The 25937-nt window shown below is 37.8% G+C and overlaps 2 protein-coding genes and 1 pseudogene across 2 annotated transcripts in view; all 3 read right to left on the reverse strand.

Moving 5' to 3' along the window:
• Positions 1-1581: 1581 nt before the first annotated feature.
• LOC144444767 (solute carrier organic anion transporter family member 4C1-like) lies at positions 1582-9910 on the reverse strand. The gene is made up of 9 exons (XM_078134297.1): positions 9156-9910; positions 8208-8304; positions 7830-7951; positions 7067-7333; positions 6570-6768; positions 5387-5540; positions 3740-3933; positions 3085-3149; positions 1582-2921 (listed from the first exon to the last, which is right to left on the reverse strand). Exons 1-9 carry the CDS (start codon positions 9877-9879, stop codon positions 2566-2568), a joined length of 2178 nt encoding a protein of 725 aa, XP_077990423.1. The 5' UTR covers positions 9880-9910; the 3' UTR covers positions 1582-2565.
• A 4282-nt stretch (positions 9911-14192) lies between these two features.
• Positions 14193-21339, reverse strand: LOC144444880 (solute carrier organic anion transporter family member 4C1-like; annotated as a pseudogene).
• A 4564-nt stretch (positions 21340-25903) lies between these two features.
• The window catches only part of LOC144444882 (solute carrier organic anion transporter family member 4C1-like), an 8101-nt gene continuing 8067 nt past the window's right edge, over positions 25904-25937 (reverse strand). Inside the window, exon 9 of the mRNA XM_078134431.1 lies at positions 25904-25937. This exon is cut by the window's right edge and continues 367 nt beyond it. Coding sequence (XP_077990557.1) covers positions 25904-25937 — 34 coding nt within the window.

A 25937-nucleotide genomic window follows, 5' to 3' on the forward strand; every position in this document is an offset into this window, starting at 1 on the left:
GCATGGCCAATGGCCAAATAATTATTTCTGGGCGTGATCATGCCCTAAAAGTATTCTTAAAACATTGATGAATGATCACTATGAATCCTAGATATTTATGAAATGCAGACTGTCGTCTCATGTATTCGAGTATGCTTGGAATCCTGTGTGGTCTGAATCCAATATCCTGGAGACAGTCTATTGACCTTTCAGTCAAACTAGGACATGCGATGTTGTTAAAATATTAAGTTTACTGAAAATATAAATATGTCATCTGTGACATATGTATGTATGTATGTATGTATGTATGTATGTATGTATGTATGTATGTATGTATGTATGTATGTATGTATGTATGTATGTATGTATGTATGTGTGTATGTGTGTATGTGTGTATGTATGTATGTATGTATGTATGTATGTATGTATGTATGTATGTATGTATGTGTGACGGTACGAGCCGCCACCTCGTAAAGTATGTTTAGTAGTTTAGTAGTTACCATATTACTGTTTGTTAGACCCAAAGCATGTTATTGGGACAGCTAGTACTTTTGCTTCGTGGAGCTGGGTCATTTTCACTATTTCTGGACCAATTCAGAAGAACTACGTCACCTCCGGACAGTTAGTAACATTGTAGCCAGTTTGAGCGGGAAATACCCAGGTTTACATGTGGTTTGTAGTTTTACGGAGAGTTGAGCGTGAACCGTCGAGTAGTGCGAACCGGTGTGTTGTGAGGTCCGGTTAGTTGTAGTATGCAGACCGTAGTATGTAAGGTCTGGTATTGCAAACCTGTGAACTGTAGTGCTTTGATGACGGAGAATAAAGTACGGCTGATGTGTTGGATTGTAGGCGATTAGTTATCGTTTTATTCGCATCCTGTGGCGTGGGACATTAACCCCACGGCGAGGACGCGCTCCAATATAACTCAGCAGCGGGAACCAAAGGTAAATTTGCACAGCTCTGTCTATGGCCGATGGTCTGATCGGCTGGGGAATAGACGGGCGATTGTGACGTATGTATGTATGTATGTATGTATGTATGTATGTATGTATGTATGTATGTAGGTAGGTAGGTAGGTAGGTAGGTAGGTAGGTAGGTAGGTGTGTGTGTGTTGTGTGCGTGCGTGCGTGCATGCATGTATGTATGTATGTATGTATGTATGTATGTATGTATGTATGTATGTATGTATGTATGTATGTATGTATGTATGTATGTATGTCTGTCTGTCTATATCTGTCTGTGTGGGTATAAATGTATTCCTATGTGTATACATGTATGTATGTGTATATATATACACATATATAATTTTAAAATATAATCATATATTATTATTCAATAACTAACGTTATTTTAAGTTACATAACTAAAAGGACAGCTTCATATTTGGGCCAATGTGAAGCTATTACAAGGTTGCCAGTAATTGGAAAATATGCATATTCTCTATCACTCATTAACAATACAGCCAACAGCTGTGCTTCTTTCCTTTGTTTTCTAACCAATCGGAATGGACCTTATAAAGAGCTTCAGTAATATGTTAAGTGACGCAAAAATGATGCATATGCTGTATATACATTCGTTTAATATCTTTTTGAACGAGCCGGAAATAATCGCTGAGCGACTCACATACTATAGAAATAATGGAGAGTGTTCAATCCTGAAATACAGGTTATATGGAAGAAAAAAGACATCTTAAATTTAAAAGTAAACATTTATTATTAAATACTATACTAATAAGCACTATAACGCAAATCGGAGGAAACTCCTCGTAACTATACTGAGCTAATGGCAAACATTCATCCGATCATCATCGTCAAACCACGGGCCTCTTTACGGCATTGTCGTAAACAAACGGGTCTCTTTACAGCACCGTCAAAAAACGTACTACGAAAGATATGCTCTAGCTTGTCAGAATGTCATCCAATAATTCGTTCAGTCTCTCACCTAAGAAACCTCGATTTTCTCCCCTGCAGAACTGCAAAGAGATCACTCGCTAATAAGCACAAATTCTACGTCTTGCAGATCAGGACAATACACGATAGTGACTCTATTGCTAGCACTATAACACACGTGACATGTTACAGAAATTCTTTGAGTCCAAAAGTTGACGAAAATGGCAAACTTTGATATGTAACACAAGGAAATCAAAGATGAAGTCAAAAGACGCCAGGTTCAAGCTCAGTGGCGAACCACGTTTTACATTAAGAGATTTGAAAGTAAAATTATGTTAGTGAAGTGTCTCCCTCCAACTGTCTGTGACGAAGCATAATGCCACGACGAGGGGAACCCGTGCAGCAGTCGTCCCTTCACAGACACAAACCTTGGAGTCCAACGCTACGAAGACCTAGCCAGTAACTATTAAAGGTCTCGAAAATGAAACTTTTCTTTCTGAGCTGAAATTTCCATGATTGGGGAAAAAATTTTGTCGCCAGATGACATCTGACGTCATGCAAATAAGCCAAAGACCATAATGTTAACATTATGGTCGGAACTTAGGAATGGTAAGAGTTGACATGATCGCTTCATGTTTGTCGACATGCAGAAACCAGTTACTTTATCCAGACATGCGTACTGCACGACCTGTGAACTTTAAAAAACAGTGAAATTATCATCCAAGTTGTGTTTGGAATAACCGATCAAACATACATCACTGTTTGTTCCCTTCATGACTGTATTTAGTTGATCCCGAGACATAGTTTGTTGTATTGTTACTTCTTCTCCTCCACTGTCAACAGATTCATCTGGGGGTGGTTTGTAAAAGATGTGCGCCAAAACGAAGAATATCACCACCAGAAACATGAATAATTCGCCAACTGCGAAAAATTTCAAACCGAACTGTTTGTTGTCGTAGATCCAACAACTGCCACGTGTGTCACACGTTGTCTGCCAGTACAGACACGAGGTGTCGATGATTACACCAAATAAAACCGGCCCAGGTACAGATCCTGTGAAGAAAAGATATTAAAACAATTCCTGTAATTATTGAATTTAGTCAGTAGTTGTGTTAACGGGTCATACTGTTGAATTTAAAAGTTTCCATACAGAAAACTGAAGTGACACATTTGAATATAGAGTACATACCCGTATAGGTGTGCTTTATTTACTCACCAAAAAGTTTATTAAACACTGCCGACATTCCCAGTGCATACGAACGTTGACTGTCGACGACACACCTGTGAAGAGAGTCAGATAACCAAATTATAGTATAGTAAAGTATAGTATAGTATAGTATAGTATAGTATAGTATAGTATAGTATAGTATAGTATAGTATAGTATAGTATAGTATAGTATAGTATAGTATAGTATAGTATAGTATAGTATAGTGTATTCTATGCATCCACCCATCCATCCATTAATTAATTCCTTCATTCATTCATTCGTGTGTATGTATGTATGTATGTATGTATGTATGTATGTATGTATGTATGTATGTATGTATGTATGTATGTATGTATGTATGTATGTGTGTATGTGTGTGTGTGTGTGTATGTATGTATGTATGTATGTATGTATGTATGTATGTATGTATGTATGTGTGTCTGTGTCTATGTGTGTGTGTGTCTGTATGTGTGTCTGTATGTATGTGTGTATGTATGTATGTATGTATGTATGTATGTATGTATGTATGTGTGTGTGTGTATGTATGTATGTATGTATGTATGTATGTATGTATGTATGTATGTATGTATGTATGTATGTATGTATGTATGTATGTATGTATGTATGTATGTACACATAGTATCGCACCATGATTCGCCTTACCTTAGCGTAAGATACTTGTAGGGTGTCAGAATGCAGAAACCAAGTAACATGACAATAAAGAATAATATAACGAAAAGTGGTAGCTGCCAGCAGTCAACGTCACATTTTCCGGAGATTGCATCCGGGGATTGAGTATTCGGTAAGTCCGATCCAGTATTGTTAGTACTTTGAATACACGAACAATCGTAATATTGCTGTGAAGAGAATGGATGTTAAAGGTTCTGTAAATTATACGAAGTTGGAGATCTCAAATTGCCTCACCCCAAGTCTGTATCAGTTATTCTTAAACCTAAAGGAAAGACCAGTCAGGCCTATTTCGTGTCTTTAGTACAGAGTGTCAAGACAAGGATTGTATAAAATGTGTAGGAGCTATTCAAGATGGCCGACCACATGTCAATTGTAGTGAGTAGGGTTTCTTTACAAGATGGCCGACCACATGTCAATTGTAGTGAGTAGGGTTTCTTTACAAGATGGCCGACCACATGTCAATTGTAGTGAATAGGGTTTCTTTACAAGATGGCCGACCACATGTCAATTGTAGTGAGTATGGTTTCTTTACAAGATGGCCGACCACATGTCAATTGTAGTGAGTATGGTTTCTTTACAAGATGGCCGACCACATGTCAATTGTAGTGAGTATGGTTTCTTTACAAGATGGCCGACCACATGTCAATTGTAGTGAGTATGGTTTCTTTACAAGATGGCCGACCACATGTCAATTGTAGTGAGTAGGGTTTCTTTACAAGATGGCCGACCACATGTCAATTTGTAGTAAGGTTCCTTTACAAGATGGCCGACCACATGTCAATTGCAGTGAGTAGGGTTTCTTTACAAGATGGCCGACCACATGTCAATTGTAGTGAGTATGGTTTCTTTACAAGATGGCCGACCACATGTCAATTGTAGTGAGTAGGGTTTCTTTACAAGATGGCCGACCACATGTCAATTTGTAGTAGGGTTCCTTTACAAGATGGCCGACCACATGTCAATTGCAGTGAGTAGGGTTTCTTTACAAGATGGCCGACCACATGTCAATTGTAGTGAGTAGGGTTTCTTTACAAGATGGCCGACCACATGTGAATTGCAGCAGGGTTTCTTTACAAGATTTCAAAGTTGAGTAAACCAACAGGTAAAAAGATTTTTATAATTTTTGTTCGCAACGATGGCATTGACTATAACAATGAAACACAAGAATCTGACAATTTCTGAAGACAGAGATGTCGTTGCTTTCAAATGGAACGCCACTCCAGGAAATAAATGTATTGTCATAAACTTTGGGCTCTGGAGAGTGATTTTATTATTTCAAATTGGAACAACTCTGTTTCACCTCAGAGTCTATTGTTCTCACATTGATCAACTGTTACTTCATGGGACTTAACAGTCATACATATTCATTGATAGCACACTGAATATTCATGACGATTTATCTAAAAGAAGTAAGCACTGAGGAGTAATGATTCAGTGCGCAACCTAAGAACATGCATGTCGGTTAAGTCCAATGATGCAATGCTGTACCAGTGTAAGAACAATAAAGGTGATGTAGTTTTTCAATTTGGTATTTCATGGCAATCACGCAAAATTTAGATGAAAACTCAAAAGTTATGAAAATATACATTTATTTCCTAGAGTGGTGTGCCTTTAACTTACCGTTTTATCTTCAGAAGTGCCCGTACATCCCGCAAAACAAGCATCGAAGTACACTAAACCATTGGTGCCACAAATCGGGTCATAGGTACCAGAATCTGAACACTGGCAATGGGTATTACAGGCGTGAGTCAAATTCACTTCATCTAGCTCGGTTCTAGCGACAGTTCGGAAAAGGGCGGGAAAAGAGAAAAAAATGACAAAACGTCAACAAAGAATTATGTAATAAATGAAAGTGACAAAGTGAAGAACTTCAATCAGTGATCATGGCTATTAGAATTGTTATATTCAATGTTTCATATAAGCTTACTGATAAGATCAAAACGTTTAAGTAAGCCAGTAACGACATTTTTGGTATAAAATGACGTCATCGGGTCACATTTGCATATACATTTGTGTTTCTAAATGACAGACGTTGAAATGGATTAAAAGGATATACTTTTCCAAATCCATACAATATATAGTGCTACAACGGCCCTTTACATTCCCCCCAACTCCCTGCGGCACATACAATCCATTGCAACATCTGTAAGTAAGGGTTAAAACATTCACTTTGCAAACTCTATTCTACCAGGTCCCCAATTATGCAGTTGTGTTTACTGGGACTCGGTCATGGTTCAAATCTTGTCCAAGGAATTTAGATATTGAGAAAGAAACGACAAGCTGCAGATTACAAGTTTGTCGATTTGTGGTTTGGATAGCATTCGTGTGAACATGTCGAAGGTCGATAAGGTCGTTCACCTTCTGTTTCAAATAGTTGTGCATTACGCTTTTCACAAAAGTACCCAATTTTGATCAAATAACATAAAATACACAGTGCGTTCCTGTTTACTCGCCCAACTACGTAGAAACCTTTACAGAAATTGCACATTCAGACTACACTTAATATAGCAAGACTTCTTGCTTCATTTCTGAATGAAATGCTCAATCATTTGTTGCTGCAACTCGACGCAGAAATGCCGACGCCAAAGTTTTTATGTCTGTATTTGGTGTCTACATAGTGGCACATTAGTTCATTTCATTTTAAGACAAAATGTAGCTATAAAATAAGGTTGTATCAAACAGAATGAGTGAACAGTAACGTGCAATGCGCTGTATATTTGTTTGAAATTAAACTTGTCAGTGTTTCACTGGTATGGCAGAATGACAACCTTCACGATTTGTACTGTCTAGTGGTGACTTGTACCTGTTTCCCTCATAGGGTACTTTGACCCCAGCTATCTGATCCTGTGGACAGTGTATCAGAAATACTGGAAGCAAGATAATGGTCGAAACAGCGATTAATATGCAAAACTTGATAGTGCCTCTGACAGTCAGGTCAAATCGTCGAATAATCCAACCACCTAGTACAGTGCCCCCAACGGCCCCTGGAAGTGCAGTCACTCCTATAACGAACGAAAGAAGAATGGAAGAAATATTTTCAAATTTTTTACTCAATTTTTAAAAATATTTATTTGAATTTGGTAAATTCGAAACAAACTATACAACAACAATTAAAAAAAAAATTATCTCCACTTGGGGCACATTCCGAGAACTTAACACGCACATTCAAGCCCTAGTTTCACCGCGACAAACCCACAAATCATCACATGTATAACCCTTGTTCTGACACCAATAGGTAACAAAATGTGTCATCAGTTCGTGATTTCCATGTAAGAAGGGAAATATCAACATTACACTTACCGACGATTAAGGCGCCTTGAGTTGACGTCAGTGCAAATTGGTTTTCTAGGAATTTTGGCATGAAAGGTGCCACGCCAGAAAGCAGTAAATTTTGAGCACACTGTGCAAGAATGATAAACATATAAGCTGGATTACACAGGATATATTTTGTGGCAAGTCCAAAATCTTTCCAGCTTTTCCCGTATGTTCCTTTAGTTTTCATAAAGTCGTTAGTTTCATCACTTTGATGGGCCAGGTCCTTGCGTTCTTTCTCGATCTCTTTTCTCGCTGAAAGTAAAAAATATATTTCTCATCATGCAATCACTTCAAAAATTTTTTAATTGGAAATAGCTGTCAGAATAGAAAAAAAGGGATGGGATGAATTGATGATGTAATGAGATGTATAATAGTTATATATAGCTGGTGGTGGGTATCATTCACAAAATTTCAGTCATCTGTCGAACAGCTACTAGGTAAGACCATTGCTTGGTCGATTTCAGCTTGAGGTCAATCAAGAATTCAAAGGCGAAGGGTCTAGGCCATATCGATATAGAGAAACTACACTGTTCCTAGATAAATATGTCTTACTTTACAAAACCGACTCTTCTGGGTCATCCGCGCATACAAGACTGCTCATACGTGACTGTGCACATGGTACACATATGTATCACTAGCTTACGTATCAATACATGCTTACTGGACGAGGTATCGGTGAAACTTAATTTGTTTTTCTCAAGTTCAACAACGAAATAACCCTCCTGGTAGAAAGAAGATTAAGGCTTACTCGGTAATTCAGAAGGATAAGCACCAACTGGTATAGCTACCAACCATGCTAGGAGCCAGGAGATTAAGAAACCCAACCACCATGCACCAACCCAGGCTGGGTCATCAGGGGTCAAATCGACACTGCGATGTAGAACAACATATATTTAGTTAAACACATTCTATAAAGATTAGGAAATTAATTTAAAATATAAATAAAGTAAAATAGAATAAACTACTTGTGCAATAAGTCGAAAGTCATACCTACGTGAAATCAAATGACAACAATGTAGCCATGAGTAGCCTAGATGAAAAAAGCACGTTAATTTTCATACATCATTGAAATAATTAAATTTGTTTGCAAAATGAATAAAATTGCCTCGAACTGGGTGGAGCTTACCTATCTATTAGTAACAAGTCAGTATAGATGGACAGAAAGACAGCACCAAGAATGAATCCAGTTACTGGACCTAACACAGCAAAGGCGTGAGTAATACCTTAGGGTAGAAACAGAAAATAAAACATGTCACTTATCGATAAAATATGTACCATGACTAATGTAAACAAGAAAAAGGAACAGCATACATTGCAATCAATTTTTGAAATTTGAAAATGTCGTTATAGAAGAATCCCCTCTGTCTCTCGACTTCTAAAGAAATCGCAAGATGTAAAATAATTCGGTCTGTTTTATCTGAAATTTATTAAACCGCGGTTGTCAAATAAGTAAGGAATCCCGCCATTTTTGTAATAAAATCGATCTTAAATTCTGTAGCATGGAAAGAATTCTAATCAGGCTACTCTCGTTATCCCGTCTTATCGGTTTCACAACGTTCCATCCATTTCATGCATTGATTGACACATTTTGAAAGTGGTCGAATTGTGGCCGACATACGGGGTACTTCATGTGCTAGTAACCATCTTACAGTAGTCAATTGATACCGGAAAATACTCGTGGCATAAGGGTGTTGTCACTACGAGTCCCGCAACTCGTAGTGACAAGGCCCCTTAGGTCCCCAGTATTTCCTTGACTGAACGAAGAAAAATATTGGGAATAATATCTAAGTATATCGCATGATGAAACAGGTTTCCCCGTTATAGGATTGTATTCTTTCTGATCACATTTATTACATTGAAACTTGTGTGCTGTGTTTTGATAGGGATTTCGACATTGTCATAAATCTACACGTGTACATTTTCCTTGTCTGTAACATTTTAACAGTAACACACAGACAACGATTTGGATAGATTGTATATATTTACATACATGAAACCCATTAACGGGAATTATTTGTGTCACTTTTTTTGGGATTGTCGACATTTTTAGAATAACATTGAAGGGATTACTCACCTACGTACCATCCAGAATTTTTGGTACTCACATTCTCATCAACAAGAGCCAGTCCAACATTGTAAATAGGGGAAGCACCAATAGCGACAACTATTTGAGCGAACACAAATAAGAAGAAGAAGTTGGACAAAGATGTCCAGTCATCGTGGCAATCTTCGTAAAAAGTATAATTAGCATCGACATGACAAATTGTCTCGTACCCTTCTCCATAACTAAGATACTCGTAAGTTCCACTCATAAAATGAGGGAGAGTCCACAAAAAGAAACCAAATCCTAGGATTACCGTACATATTCCAAGTAATCGGGGTTTATTCGAAGATGCTCCGAAGAAGGAAACAAAGGGGAGGCAGATAAGCGCAGTCAGATCGTAGGAGCTGAGAATAAGTCCCGTCCCGACGCTAGGCAACTGGAACCGTGTTTCAATGGATGTCAAGCTGACGAAGGCAAATCCACTGACGCCCATACCCTGTACGAACATTAGTAACGATATTGTCAAAGCTAGCCATGGTGCTGTGTTGAAAACTTGTAACCAGTTCGGTCTGATGTTAAACCACCCGCAAAATAACGAGTCTGTCTCGTCCATCTGTGACACTGTCCCGGATGTGGAGGTTGCATCCTTGGAGTTTGGGTCATGCTTCGAGGAACCGTCGTCTAGTCCGACTGGGTGCGGTGATTTAGATGGTTGAATATTGACAACTCCGTTAGTAATATCACATGTCGCCATACTGATAATCTTCAAATATAAGTTTGCCGATCACTTCTGTGTAAATATCTGAATAAAGTTTAGTTTGTGCTTTGCGTTTCTTCGCAACTTCTCGTGATATACTTTCGGAGGATCAATGACATCCAAAAAGACGGGTACTGTCGGCAGAAAAAGAAGGTTATTAACAATTGAACATCGTCATCGTCCCACGTGGTAAGAAGAGCTGCTAAATGTCATATTTTCGTATCATGACATATTACATTGACCCTGAATGTTACAGTACGGTGTTTAACTTGTGCAAACACCGACATACTATGTCCACCTTCCAACAAATACCTTGAACTCATCCGTTCAACTTACACGACTCACATGGCAAAAAATTAACTCTACGTGCGTCAGAAATATGTTTTTGATCATGACATAGCTAGCTATTTATAATATTTATGACGTATTTATAACATTTTGAATAATAAATAGTGACTGACGGTCAAAAGTATAAAACAAACGTATTTAAAATCAACCCACCTTTAAGCTGGATTATCAAATCACAGGAGTACAAACATAATTCAAAGCTTATGGCAATATATTTGTGAGATTTAGATTTCGCTACGGTAGGATTACGCGGCTTAGTTTAATACAAAGGCTTCCTGTATATACGACCTCGGCGGGACAGAATTTGTAACCGTAATTTAAAATCAATAACCGCAGTACTCATCTGATGAATTTAGAAACACAAATTATGTATTACGGTGTTAAACAAATTTCGGAAAGAAAGTCTACACAGGAGTGACGTACATAGCTGTGCTACCACTTACTTTAGACTGGTATAAAACAATGGTAGAATTGTAGCTAAACCTGTCAGAACTGTTTACAATATGGTACATATTAACTTTTTGTATCTTACATATTTGGATGTCAAGGTCAGGGCGTCATATTAGGTGGGTCTGGCAGACGTAGTCCTCTTGGAAGATAACTAATTACAATGTAATAGCTGTCAAATTAAAACTATCGTGATATCCAATATTCTAAATATACTTATTAAGTGTGGATCATGACAGCCATTCGGCTCGGTGGCCATCTTCTGTTTATGACGTCACTGTGACCTCATACGGTCACGCCTAGTTCTCAGACGTCATTGGACAGTGTTGCTCATATATGTGTGTCGATTCTAGACTTACTATTAGTAGATTCAAAATTTGTCTGTGTTCCTGTCTCGGTAAACCTTTCCACAATTTTGCATAATTTGAAGGTATGTGCCTAAAACCATGTCTGAACACATCTTTCGGGAGGGAGGGAGGGAGGGAGGATGGAAGATTAAATTGCAATGTTATATTGGACCCAACACACAGGGGTACTGTAACGGTTACCTATGCCATTGCATTGTCCTCATAAGACACGTATGTTCACATCACCCGTCACCCGGAAGTTGTTATCACCTAACAATTGTTTATAGCTTAATGAGGGGTTAGTCTGCGAATGTTCAAAGCGACATTTTGAGTACATGACAATAACCCTATTAACAGATTTTACCTTCTGTGAATATTTGTCTTCTTTTTTTTTAATAAATGACAAATCTCGAAACCGGAATTGCCAAATTCATGTTTCATTTTGAACGAAAAATATAAGTGATGTTGGATACGGTGATTACTTTATGGTATTCACATAACAGGCAAACTTAAATTGTTTTATCGGCAACACTCTTGTATGTAGTGAGGTTCTACAATCAGGATTCGATCAATTATTTATCAAATTCGTATATTTTTGTCCATTTTATATTTACACATTTCGATGCAAACTGTATAGTTCTCACGCTCTATCAGGACCCCATGTATTGGTTTGCAAATGATATACACACAGAAATGTAGAGCTTTTCCATATAATTTCACTTTGAAACTTAGAACCGTTGTACTCACCTTTGATGTTCATTGGCAACAATGAGGAAAATACATCTGTTCTGTCTGAATGATGTCATCAGTAGGAAATGATAGCGACGGGTACCGTGGTCTGTATCACGGTGTGGAGGGGTTAATTATTTACATAACTGTACTGCACCCATGTAGATTTCGAAACGTGGAAACGTTATAATATAACTGTTATTTATCTATAGTTTACGATTGGTGTGACCTTTTGACCTTTATCAGCGTCAGAAAGATAACAGAAAATACGTAGTTTTATCATTATAAAAATCAACGCCTGGATGGAATTTTGTTGCTATCGTGTCAAGGTCTATAAATGTGTAAGCTATAATCCCTTGATTCTATCTGGGGTGATTATTAAAGCTGAACTATCGGTAACTGGGGTATTATAGTTTTTTTTACAAACAACCAGCAATATCTTAACTGAAATTAAAAATACCATGTAAATATCAACTAGATGTCAATTTCATCGATATCATAGTGATAAACTTAAATCGTGATTCATTGGGCGGAGCGCTGAATTTCGGGTGTGGACCAAACATTAATTCTAATGGATATATTGCATCATAATATGTGTACAGCTACAAAAAATAGTGTTCACCCACAATGGATTTTATATTGTCCAGGGTGTACAATATTACTAGTGTCTGTTGGTAAATCATAGAATCGAATTGAATTTTTGTTCCAAGCACAAACTCGAAAATTGAACTTAAAATTTTCGACTGCACACTTCAGTCTTTGTCAACAATTTGACACACTATACACCTCACGTGACCTATGAACAGGTGAACCTAATATAAGGGGTCATAGGTACAAGTAAATCATACTTTACAAATAATTTTCAAAAAACATTCCAGTTGCAGCTATAACAGCTTCGACTTTTGCAAATGTTAACATAAGAAGTCTGTTGGCGTATCCCTTTCCGTTCAATCAGCCAATTAATTAGTCGGTAAGGTACGCCGTGACGGGGCGCCCTCACACATCGGTCAACCCCTGTGGCCGGAGGGCGGAACGGCTCGACGTACCAATTTGGTGTATTCAAAACTTTAACTAGTATACTCTAACTTACAGTCAGTTTCATTGCAGTGATACAACTGACTATGATAGAATTTCCAGACGATCAGATAGTTGCTAGAATGAAATAATCCCTGTATAATTCAGGATTGGTCTTCGCAGGAAAATAATTCAATTTCACTCCAAATACTAATAATTCATTTCATTATTCAAAAAATCGATTAGCAAAATCACATTTTTTTCTCGTGAAGACTGCCAATTCAGACATATGTTTGTTGGTTACTACTTTACTACTGATAGAATTGATACAGTGGCGGACAATATAAACACATCAGAACTTATGCACACACACCTCAATAAAATCTCAATCGCACGTGTTTCGTTATTTGAATGTTCCCCATATTGTTTATTACTAGAAGAAAAATTACACAAATACTTCAAAATGAAGAAATATGTCCCTCGTAATGCCTGAGATGATAAAAAACCAAACGAAATTGAGATGATAAAAACATACGGAATTAAGATGATAAAAACATACGAATTATAAGCAACGTACAAAAGTATTACAAACATGTGCGATGGAGAAATACTATCTAAATGAGAAATGACGATTATGAAATTGAGATGATAAAAACATACGGAATTAAGGTGATAAAAACATACGAATTAAAAGCAACGTACAAAAGTATTACAAACATGTGCGATGGAGAAATACTATCTAAATGAGAAATGACGATTATATATATTTATAGTTTGTTTAAATCGGCATAAAATGGCAGTTGGTTGACATCAGTCTTCATGCCTTGTGTAGTCTTTCTAACGTTCAATATTTAACCCAAACAGATAACAAAACTAATTTAGCTGTATTCAAAATTGTGTCAAATGTGCCGTAGAACCAATTTCCCTAAAAATTATTCAAATCTCTCCAAATTTATGATATGATCACGTATACTGTACATGTTGGCGATAGTTTAAATTCATACTTGTACTTGTAAAAGTCTAAATGCCTTAGAAATTACAATTTGAAAGTCAGAAGGCAACTATGAACCATTTTGGTCTTGTTACTAAGGTCAAGGCGATAAACGATACCTTTCACTATTAAAGGTAACTGATATCGCCATCTTAGATCATCTTATCATCTGTGATGTTATGATTTTCTTTATCTGTTCAAACCGTAGACGGCGTCATACAGAAAAATACAATGAGAAACATAGAGATATGGCTAGTCTTAAATGAGCAGAGTTTAGAAATCAACCCAAATGACAGGTCTCGTTAAAATTGTTCTAAACCCGTATAACAACTAACATTAAACCCGGGCCACAATTCGGTATATACTTACTTAAAACTTTTGTACTGTACTTATAATCATAGTTGTATCATTTATTTATCACTATCTTCATCAGTTCATTCACCCCCAACTTCAAGTTCAATGTCATTAGTTTGAGCCATCTTGTCACTAGTGTCGTTTTGGTAGCCCACCAAGGAAGAAGTACTCTGTTGTCTCTTCGTCGCCGCGACAGTTTCACCTTCCATGCCTTCTGGAGCCTTCTCAATTTCAGCATCTTTTTCGTCATCTTTCGGTGGTTTGTACGTGAAGAGAGCAAGAAGGTAGAAGATAATACAAATTGAATAGAAAATGAGACCCGTCACAACCCACTTGATTGCAAACTCAGTATTGTTATAGATCCAGCACGAACCTCTCTCATCACACGTCTCCTGCCAGACTACACAGGAACTATCGATGATTGCACCAAAGACAATTGGACCAGGAATAGACCCTATGACAAAATGAAACCGTATTAAAGATATTATACATATTTATCTTCATGGTATACCTATAGTAGGATAATTTAAACTTGTGAGCAAATATCATGTATTATCCTGAACTAATAACTATTAATCATTGACCAAATCTCAAACTTTCTCCCATTTCTCTGTAAAATCTGAGGAATTCTAACTGATGTGACGGTGATGTCCTGATCTGTTTATCACACTGATCTATTAAATGTAAATCCGACCTCGTGTCCCAGATTCCAGAGGAAACATTTATTATTATATCGATATATGTGACTTATTGTCTGTCTGTCTGTCTGTCTGTCTGTCTGTCTGTCTGTCTGTCTGTCCGTCCGTCCGTCCGCCCGTCTGTCCGTCCGTATGTCTGTCTGTCCGTCCGTCCGTCCGTCCGTTCGTTCGTTCGTCAGTCTGAATCCACCCAATCACCAAACAAGTGTAGTATCCGTTCACAAAAGAAAATATCTTAAATTACCGAAAAGTCGATACAGTAGAGATGAAATACCCAAGGCGAATGACCGCTGACTGTCCGGCACCATCCTATAATATACATAGCGATATAGTGGACATTAATCAATACTTCTTGATTCAAGGTGATCGCAAGTACTCCATCAAATTTGTGCACGTGATTATAGAAAATGTAACAGATTATTTACATTACTGGAAAATGATTCATACTTATCAAAGGAATGACGTCATATTTCCAACAATAAATCATTCAAAAGAGAACTAGAAAGGTTGTATTCTAAGGTCAAAGGTCAGAAGTAACATGACTGTTCACAGAACAATTTCAACTCGTCAGGTTATCTGACTGTGTGTACTGTTACAAGACATATCCCCAGTTTTCTATATCCAGTGATATTGCGACCCCGTATCTCTCATATAAGACCCCCTACAACAAATTCCTATTTCTAGAAGGTTTTTCAGGGGTCGGCCCGCGCACTATATGTGTAGTGGAAATGTGAACATGGGAAATTGAAATCCATCATCCCAACCATCGTGACGTCGATATTACGTATGGTTACCATTGGTTACCATTATTGGAAGATACTCACCGCATATTAAGTACAGCCAGAGGAGCCAGGACCATAAATCCAACAACCATACTGATTGTGAACAGAACTAAAAAGACAGGAAACTGCCAACAATCTTGGTCGCATTTTCCATAAAAAGCCTGGAACGCGTCAGGAGGGAAAGGCAGTCTGATACATGAACAGTTGTAATAGTACTGCAACAAAAAAAGATAGAAATGGAGTTTTACAACATATCTGGAATTTAGATCCAACATTTTGTAGAGACGTTACTTTAAAACACTAGCATTAAAAGTTTCTATTTGATTTTTAAATATAATTTCGAAATCTTCGAAATGTATTCTTCTCTATAAGTAGTTAGGTAATAATTTGAAATCGTAATTCATTGAATTGGGGAAGGCTGATTTTTTGGAGTGGTCCAAAACAACCAATATGATTGGATATGTGTATATTGCACAATAATGTAACTTTAACCCCCAATTGCAATACATGTTATGTACGCTAATATCATTTTTGCCGACCACTTACAATCCCATCAGGTGTATCCTTACAACCAGCGTGGCAGGCGTCAAAATATTGTAAGTTATTCATGCCACAGATAGGGACATACGTCACAGTAGAACATTGGCAATCGTCATTGCAGCGATTCGTCAAGTTTACTTCAGTCAATGGTCTGTCGCTGTAAATGAAATAAAATTACATAATTGTAATTAATATGAACCAAATACAGACACAAAACATAGAAGATCATAATACAACTTTCATATCTTGCTCCATCGCTTAAAATTTAAACACTCCTTCACACAAATATGCAAGAATGCTGAAGGAATATTTAGTTCTGGTATAGGTTTATAACGACCAAACTGCTAAGATGGATGCTGAGGTGTTTTCACAATTCATTGACTGATTGTACACATAACACTAAAGTAAAACGTTTTCTTTATGTACCATAATCATTTATAGCATCCATATCAAGTGTAAAGGTTCATTTGCTAATTGACAACATTAGAAAGGCCATATGCTAGGCTTGTAAACCAATTGCAACAGCATACTTTTACACTTGATATGAATGCTATAAACGAGTGTAGCACATAAAGAAAGTGCTTTACTTCAGTGTTACTTGTAGGTAGAATGATTGCTTGATTGTTTGATTGGATGGTTGGTTGGTTGGTTGGTTGGTTGGTTGGTTGGTTGGTTGACAGATATGAAGCAGTCTGTTAGGCCTATATATATGCAACACTCCGTTGTGTCGTGACGTGGACATCATGCCTCGAGTATGCATGTATTTACTGAAGTTGGTGGCAGCAAAACAGAAAGAAAACAGTTTGTAACTTATGAAGTTGGTGGTAGCAAAACAGAAGAACAGTTTGTAACTTTGGTGGTAGAAATACAAAAAAAGTTTGTTACAGAAAAAAACAGTTTGTAACTTATGAAGTTGGTGGTAGCAAAACAGAAAAACAACAGTTTGTATCTTACTCTAATGCATTGTAATATTTGGAAACGCCGGCCATTGGTTCGTCAGGACATCTTAGAAAGAAGAATAGAGAGATGACTACTGTTGCACTGGTTATAGCTAAACAAAATTTGATATTTCCTTTTACATCCAAGTTCCCCTTCTTGACGATATATCCACCAAGTAGAGCGCCGCCAGCGCCACCAACGATGGCAAGCATTCCTGTAACATAATGGCAAGAAAACCGTGCAGTATAAGTATAAGCAATCTGATTAAAATCCGATGTAGATGTCGGCTAATCATCCATTGCTATTTTACCTTCGTTATTTTGCCTGAATTGACCTTCTTGGTACATGTTTACATTTTTTTAGCCTGATCGCCTCCTCTACAATCTGATTAAAATCCGATGTAGATGTCGGCTAATCGTGCATTGCTATCTTACCATCGTCATTTAGCTTGAATTGACCTTCGTAGTACATGTTTACATTTTTTAGCCTGATCGCCTCCTCTGCCTCCTCTACAATTTACAACACTCACCTGTTACAAGGCCAGCAACGAGTGCAGTTACACCAAACTGATTCTCAATAAATTTCGGCATAAATGGTGTGTAGCCGGCCAGCAGCAGTCCACTGGCACATCGAGCTATGTTAACAAACATGTAGGGGGGATTCTTAAACAGAATTTTGGTAGCAATCCATACATCTTTACAAGTCTTGCCAAAGTCTTCTCTGTTGACTAGTTCTTCTGAACCGTCTTGATGGGCTTGCGATTTTCTTTGGTCTCGAATATTTTTCGTACCTGTGATAACACGTAATAAATTGAATTTCATTATAGCCACTTATTGAGAAAAAGAAATAGTAAAACTTTCGTTTTTCAAATATTTACAAGAAAAAGAACGAATTTTCATTTTTGCCACTACTGTATATACTTGCATCTACAAGTGGATTTCCATATATGTTTGTCACGTGAGTGTGTAATGATAACTTTTTTTCCAATAGTTTTATACATTTTGAAAATAACCACTTTTTATTAAATGTTTGATTTGAACGGAAATGACGTTCAAGCCCAAAACGGGGTTCTGCATCTTCATCGTACTTTTACAGTACACAAGAGTGTAACATCCAAAACAATTGTGCAAACATTGCAATTAGCTGGTTCATTTAAAATTTGATCTTTTTTAATGTGAGGGGTTTTGCATTCTGAACACATTTCATAAATCTCTTCAACCCCCGCCCCTCCCGGTCCAACACACCTAACACCAAAAATTACAGTATACACGCAGAAAATTCGTAAGCTTCAACCCATTATTTTCTTTTTTAGTAATGTTATCCCGATCTAACTATATACGACACGATGCAGAATGTAATGTTACAGACTGTAGTGTAACAGATCAAGTAAGAAATCTAACGTAGAATTATATTGGACTGATGATGATCAAAATAGACATGTTTGCATCAGGCTAGAAAGTTTCCTAATACTCACTGCACTTATAAACTGAGGTTATACCCCCTAACCAACCGGTACTGATTTTGTCTAGGCTATACATGAGTACATGTGGTCCAATGTCATTGCTGCCTGGATATGAGATATCGGTTGGTAAACGCACAAACGCACATTTTGAAGACTGAATTATTTTTATTAGATGCTGAATGGGAAAATAATATATACTGATATTTTGAATAATTTAATTATTATTTTTGCAACGGTTTTAGTCTTTAGACACGCCATGTAATATCACACTGCCTACGATCGGTCACTACTGATTGGTTGATAAGTTAGAACGATACAGTGAATCTTGTAGACTATTCCTTGGAATCACGATTAACAAGTCTTGCCCTAATAAAACTTACCAGGGAGCTCCGGATGAGAAAAGGCACTGGTTGGAAAAGCAACTAAAAGACCCAAAATGAAGACAACGAAGAATCCCATCCACCAGGCTCCAACCCAGACGGGGTCTGTAGGCTCTAGCTCAGTTCTGTAGAATAGATACACAATTCGTTGTTATAACGTAAATGTTCCCAACAGTACATAGAAATGATAGTGTCTGAACATACTTGTCTGTCTGTCTGTCTGTCTGTCTGCCTGCCTGCATGTCTGTCGGTCGGCCTGTCTATCCGTCTGTCTGTCTGTCTGTCTGTCTGTCTGTCTGTCTGTCTGTCTGTCCGTCCGTCCGTCTGTCTGTCTGTCCGTCCGTCCGCCCAGATCCATATTCCCATCCATCCACTCACTCACTCACTCACTCACTCACTCACTCACTCACTCACTCACTCACTCACTCACTCACTCACTCACTCACCCACCCACTCACTCACTCACTCACTCACTCACTCACTCACTCACTCACTCACTCACTCACTCACTCACCCACCAACCATGCAACCAATCAGTCTATCGTAAAGTGTCTGACTTAGATTTTGCTCTTGATTCTATGTGTATGTGTATGTGTATGTGTATGTGTATGTGTATGTGTATGTGTATGTGTATGTATGTGTATGTGTATGTGCATGTGTATGTGTATGTGCATGTGCATGTGCATGTGTATGTGCATGTCCATGTGTATGTGTATGTGCATCTGCATGTGCATGTGCATGTGCATGTGCATGTGTATGTGCATGTCCATGTGTATGTATATGTATATGTGTATGTGTATGTGTATGTGTATGTGTATGTGCATCTGCATGTGTATGTGTATGTGCATGTGTATGTGTATGTATATTTGTATGTGTATGTGTATGTGTATGTGTATGTGTGTGCGTGTATGTGTGTGTATGTATTTGTGCGTGTATGTGTATGTGTATGTGTATGTGCATGTTGTGTATGTATGTGTATGTGTATGTGTATATGTACATGTATGTGCATGTGTGTATGTGTATATGTGTGTATGTGTATATATGTACATATGTGTGTAGGTGCATGCATGTGCACATGTGTATTTGTATGTGTGTATATATGTATGTGTGTGTGCATGTGCATTTGTATGCATGTGTTCGTTCGTGCGTGAGTGCGCGCGCGCGCGTGTGTGTGTGTGCGTCTGTTTGTTTGTGTGTGTGTGTGCGTACGTACGTACGTACGTGTGAGTGAGTGAGTGAGTGAGTGAGTGTGTGTGTGTGTGTGTGTGTGTGTGTGTGTGTGTGTGTGTGTGTGTGTGTGTACTTACTCGACATTCAGATCTGTGTACACTCCTAGAAGTATGGCTCCGATGACAAACCCAACGGCTGGCCCGAATGTTGCCATGGTACTGAGAACACCTGTGACGTCATCGATAGCCAGGTAATTAATTAATGTTATTTTACGATGCGTATTAGGCTAATGTAATATTTATTTTAGGCATGGGTGGGGGGGGGGGTTGTAATGACATCTGTATTGATGCAATCAAAAAAAGTTTCAGATCGATTTTCTAGTTCAAGCGCCGCCCCCACCCTTCCGCTGGAGGGGAACCTTCATGAGTAATCGAGCGTAAAGGCTACGCACAGTCTTCTAATCATAAAATATTATTGGACACAAGATATTATATTATTGGACAAGACAAGAGAAGAGAAAATTGAATGTACGCTATGTTGATTGGATAGCGAGCGAATTAATAATCATGTGATACCTACCCATGTACCATGCACTGTCTTGAATCGTACTGTTTTCATCAACCCAGGCGTAACCCACAGTGTAAATCGGAGATGCACCGATGCCGATGATGATTTGAGCAGCAAGGAACACATAGAAGTAGTTAGACAAGGACTGCTTCGAATCATCGCAATCTTCATACGTGACATTTTCATTCGGTCTGCAGAGAGGAAAGTAATCGATTCCCGTGCCCGGTTCATACTCATCCGTAGTGAAATGAGGGATGGTCCACACGAGAGCCCCTAGGCTGATGATAACAGATCCGATGCCTATCCATCGAGGTTTGTTCCGCGATGCAAGGATATAGGAGACGAAAATGATAAGAACAAAAACAGTGATGTCATAGGTAGCTACGATGACTCCCAGTTGGGTGCTGGTCAGCTGGAAACGAGTCTCTATTGATGTCAAACTGATGGGTACAAACCCACATAACCATTCCTTGGGTAAAACACAACATACTGACTGTACCGACCAGCCAACTTATTGAATTAAACCATTGCAAAGATTGTGGTCGAATACCAAACCAGCCACATAACAACGGTGGTCCAAATTCTATATCATTTTTCTCCATTGTGTCATCATTAGCATCAACCTCTTTATGCTGTACAGTAGTGGCAGATTCATCTTTAGAATTTGCTTCCCTTTCTTTAGTTTCCATGGTAGCAATATACTCTTCTATCACCTAGACAGGCTCAACTTCTGTGATTACTGTGGTTATTAAAATTCCGATATAGTCTGAAAATTAAACAAGACGTATTACTGAAAATGCACAATGAAGGGGAGGAAAGGGGAGGGGTAGCGGTCTTTCCCCAAATTAAAATGAAGGGAAAGTTTTGATGGCTAAGTATATACAAGTACAGGTTAGGCCTCAAATGTGATACCCCTTGTGTAGCCAACGTCTATAAATAGAGAAATCTCTTACGGACTCTGAAGTTAATCATTAGGGGAGAACCATTTGAGGATTTTGAGAAAAAAAAATGTTTCCAGGTGAACAAGAAAAAAAATTTTGATCCTGTAATGGCTTGAGAAAAAAAAATTGTCATAACAGACAGAAAAGAAAAAAGAATTGTCACACTGCACCAGAAATGAGCAAATTTGGAAACCTCATTCTCATGTATTCTTTGGCGGTGCGCCGCCAATGTTTTTAATACAAGTATAAATTCCAGTTTTTTTTCCAGCACTTATCATTAAAGCATGCACTATATAGCTCTGCTTTAAACCCAAATGCACACACAGTTTCCTTTCCTTTTCTGACCCAACAAAACATATTTCAGGATTTTTGTTGCAATATCTCAATGGCACAGTCAATATCTGAAGGGGACTATTTGGTTTCTGTAAATTAAGACAATTTAAAAAACAAGACAGGAGTCAATAAACTAGTGTCACATTACACATGCAAGATATTTTCTTCTGGTTCCTGGTACTACTATGATGGCTTAAAGGAAAGCAATTCACAGGGGTCAGGAGTACAGCACTCCCCAGATCAGTCAGCTCCTCAGGGATATTTTACCAGTCATCTTTTGTACATAAAAATTTAAGTTGCAGATGTATGGTTGGTAGACAGACGTCTTTCATACTAACTACTAATTCTTCTACTTGCACAGAACAAGTTATTTAGAGGCACAGTTGTGAACCATTGTGACGTGGTATAGGTATGAACAACGCATTACAAACTTAATGACTAATTAAAAAAAAATTTGCACTGCTACTCCTTTTGAAAATAAAAATTGATGCAGGACTGACAGTAGAAAAAAAAATTGTCACTCTGACTGGAAAAAAAATTGCTCCCATACCTACTTCCTCCATACCCCCCCCCCCGAAATCAAATGGTTCGTACCGGTGTACTTTATAATTGTAGATGTGTGTGTATGGTGGGGGTGTCGTACTGAGCAATTGTACTAGTGTGTGCGTGTGTGGGGGGGGGGGGGGTGTTGTACATATATGTAATTTCGAAAGGGCACAGCTGCCACGTACCATTTTTGGTGACAACAATGAACTATGATTCTGCAAAATCCAAAATCCAAAACCCGATTGGTAATCATTGTGATCATGTATTAAAGTCTTCCATTGTACACTAAGCTGTAATATGATAGGCTATCATCGGTAAAACAAAGATGGCGCTGTCAACACATAATTTCTTATGTAATCTCGATAAAGTTGTTAATATTCCCAAACCAAAGATTGTTAGTAAGGCGGGGGGCAAAGGTTAAGATACTAATAGAAATAATAATAATAGAACCAATAGTCTGTCGGGCCACCCTCAAACACCAGGCAATCCCTGAGAGGAGGCTGGTGAGGGCGAAACGTCACGACGTATTACAGTCTATAGAACCAACTGACCAGATAGTTTAGTGTTTACTGTACTCTCTTGTTCAAGATACAGGACAGGACATTATACAAAAACTGGGTTTCAAATAATTTGGATAATTGATCATTGAATAGTGAGATAATCTTTGATTTAAAATGTTTTAGGAAATCACGCAAATATGCATTGCTTATATTTATAGTAAACTGTATCTCAGGCTGATGTTGACAAACAATTTTAATATGAGTTGACAATCCTTATGTACACTTTATGTTGCAAACTTGCGACGGACCGCTAACATTATTAACCCCTCCCCAAAACAAACAAACGAACGAAACATCAATTTACAAAACAGTAACTTAACATCTAAGACAGTGAAAATAAAGTCGAGTCAAGGCTCACATTTAAATATTATGTTGCAGACAAAATGTTAGAAAAAAATATGAATATACATTTTCAATAAAAGTCATTTGCAATCAGTTGGTGACAATTCATTGGGAAAAAAAGGAACAAGGAAAACTACAGTCAAGCAGAACATTAGAAACGAGAGAGAAGTGTGCAGTAACATGACTCAGGTGTACCGAGAGTCTGTCAAAGTAAACAACTTGGCACAGGTGTACCGAGAGTCTGTCAAAGAGAAACGCCTTGAAGTACGAAAGGGTTCGTCTCTGTAATGACGACTTTAAGCTCTGTTCGTCTCCTCTACATATTATTGCTAAATGTGATGTTGTTATCAACAGTTACTTGCCCATAATCACCTGTGGATTGAAGTAGGAAAGAGTGGGAAGGAGAGAAATTCTACTCACCCAAACCGATACCTTTGACGGATTGAAGAGTTAGTCTCAACGCCCAAGACGCTGTGTCTTCAATATCATGAATATCGTTTTGTCATCTTCTTTGCATATAATACGGACTTTACTGATTGATTGATACTCAGTTATCTGTGCTGTTGGTAGTCTCAATAACTTGGAAACGTAAGTTATGTGTGATGATATCGATCGTCGAGATGCACCGGTCAACGACCTTCGGTTGTATTTGCGAAAAGATAATCTAAAAGTTTTAATCATTGACATTGAGTCAGAATTAACTGACGATTTGACATTGTGTATGACATTGGTAGATACCAAATGGATGGGTTTTTTTTAGTTGGGCGAAAAAAAATAACATTTCTGTTGAAGCCCAGACAGGTTTAAGGCAATGTTACTCTGCCACAGATAATTTATTTACTTTTCCATCCTTGATATGTGTGTGTCTTTCACATAGAGGAGGTCGTATACATTGTCTATTTACTGATTTTATTTGACATTTGATGAAGTGAATAATGATTATCTTTGGCATAGAGTTATTAACTTATGATTACATGGAAAGGTACTTAGAGTTTTGCCTTCAATATATATACTCAATTTAAGTACCATTTAGTGTTCCGTGTAACGGCACGTAGAAGAATAATCGAAGACTGTTTTGATTATAAGATTGGTATCAGACAAGGGTGCATGTCAAAATGTCAAATCCTTTCGTATTTTCGTTGTTTTGTTGAGAGTTAGCTATAAATGACAACTTAACCGAATATATAACATATTTATGTTGGTGTAGAATTCTAATCAGTTGGTATGTTAATGTTTGTTGAGACGATGTGGCAGATAGAGCTGACCTGTAGACATTGAGCAATGCAATTATTGTTTTCGGTAATTGGGGACTGTTAAGAAGGTCTGAGAAAAGACAAAATAATTTTAACACCATCATGAACAATAGCTCAAATTGTATTTATTTCAAATTGCAAAAGTATGCCATTACATATGATTTTAAAGAGAGAGAGAGAGAGAGAGAGAGAGAGAGAGAGAGAGAGAGAGAGAGAGAGAGAGAGAGAGAGAGAGAGAGAGAGAGAGAGAGAGAGAGAGAGAGAGAGAGAGAGAGAGAGAGAGAGAGAGAGGGGGGGAGAGAAAGAGAGAGAGAGAGAGAGAGAGTGTGTGTGTGTGTGTGTGTGTGTGTGTGTGTGTGTGTGTGTGTGTGTGTGTGTGTGTGTAAAGGCTCGTTCACAGTGGATACGTTTTCTAGACGTTCATGAACATGCAAAGTAGTATATAGCACGTGAGGGTACAAATATTTGCATTTATATTCCAACTTTAGCTTAACCCGTCACGCTCTTCCATAAATTCACTTTAACGAAATGACATATTGGTTAAATTACAACTAAAAGATACATGAAATTTTAATAGTTATTGATATGAGATGTATTCATTCAACAAACTATAATAGTGTCAAGTGACGTCAAATGTTAGACGACTGAATAGACTAAATCGTGTATGTTTTCTAGCTGTCTCCATCTATTTATCAGTCAGACGGGGAATATATATATATACCATCCAGACCGTCAGTCAGTCAGTCAGTCAGTCAGTCAGTCAGTCAGACAGACAGACAGACAGACAGACAGACAGACAGACAGACAGACAGACAGTCAGTCAGTCAGTCAGACAGTCAGTCAGTCAGTCAGTCAGTCAGTCAGTCAGTCAGACAGACAGTCAGTCAGTCAGTCAGTCAGTCAGTCAGTCCGGCAATCAATCAATCAATCAGTCAGACAATCAGTCAGTCAGTCAGTCAGTCAGTCAGTCAGTCAGTAAATAAGCATGATAAGAGACATATTGACGGGATCTGTAACTTTACTTTTGACAACAAATAATATTTTGTGAGTTTTGATCGTAGTGTCACATAGGAGTTATCACCCATTACATGAAGATTCACAGTCCTTCGGTAGACACGAGATATCTTAACTAAAGGAGCACACTCAGTGAAAATACAGTGTTCATTAACACAGACAAGTTGTATGTGATTCAAAGAAAACACGTGTCAAAATGATAAACTGTCTAAAGTCATACAGGGTTTGAACAAAGCTATTACACAATGTCTATGTGTCTTTGCATTATTGTACATTTGCACTATCGACACCAACTTCA

This window comes from Glandiceps talaboti, chromosome 13 (assembly GCF_964340395.1).
Source record: "Glandiceps talaboti chromosome 13, keGlaTala1.1, whole genome shotgun sequence".
Taxonomy (NCBI): Eukaryota; Metazoa; Hemichordata; class Enteropneusta; family Spengelidae; genus Glandiceps; species Glandiceps talaboti.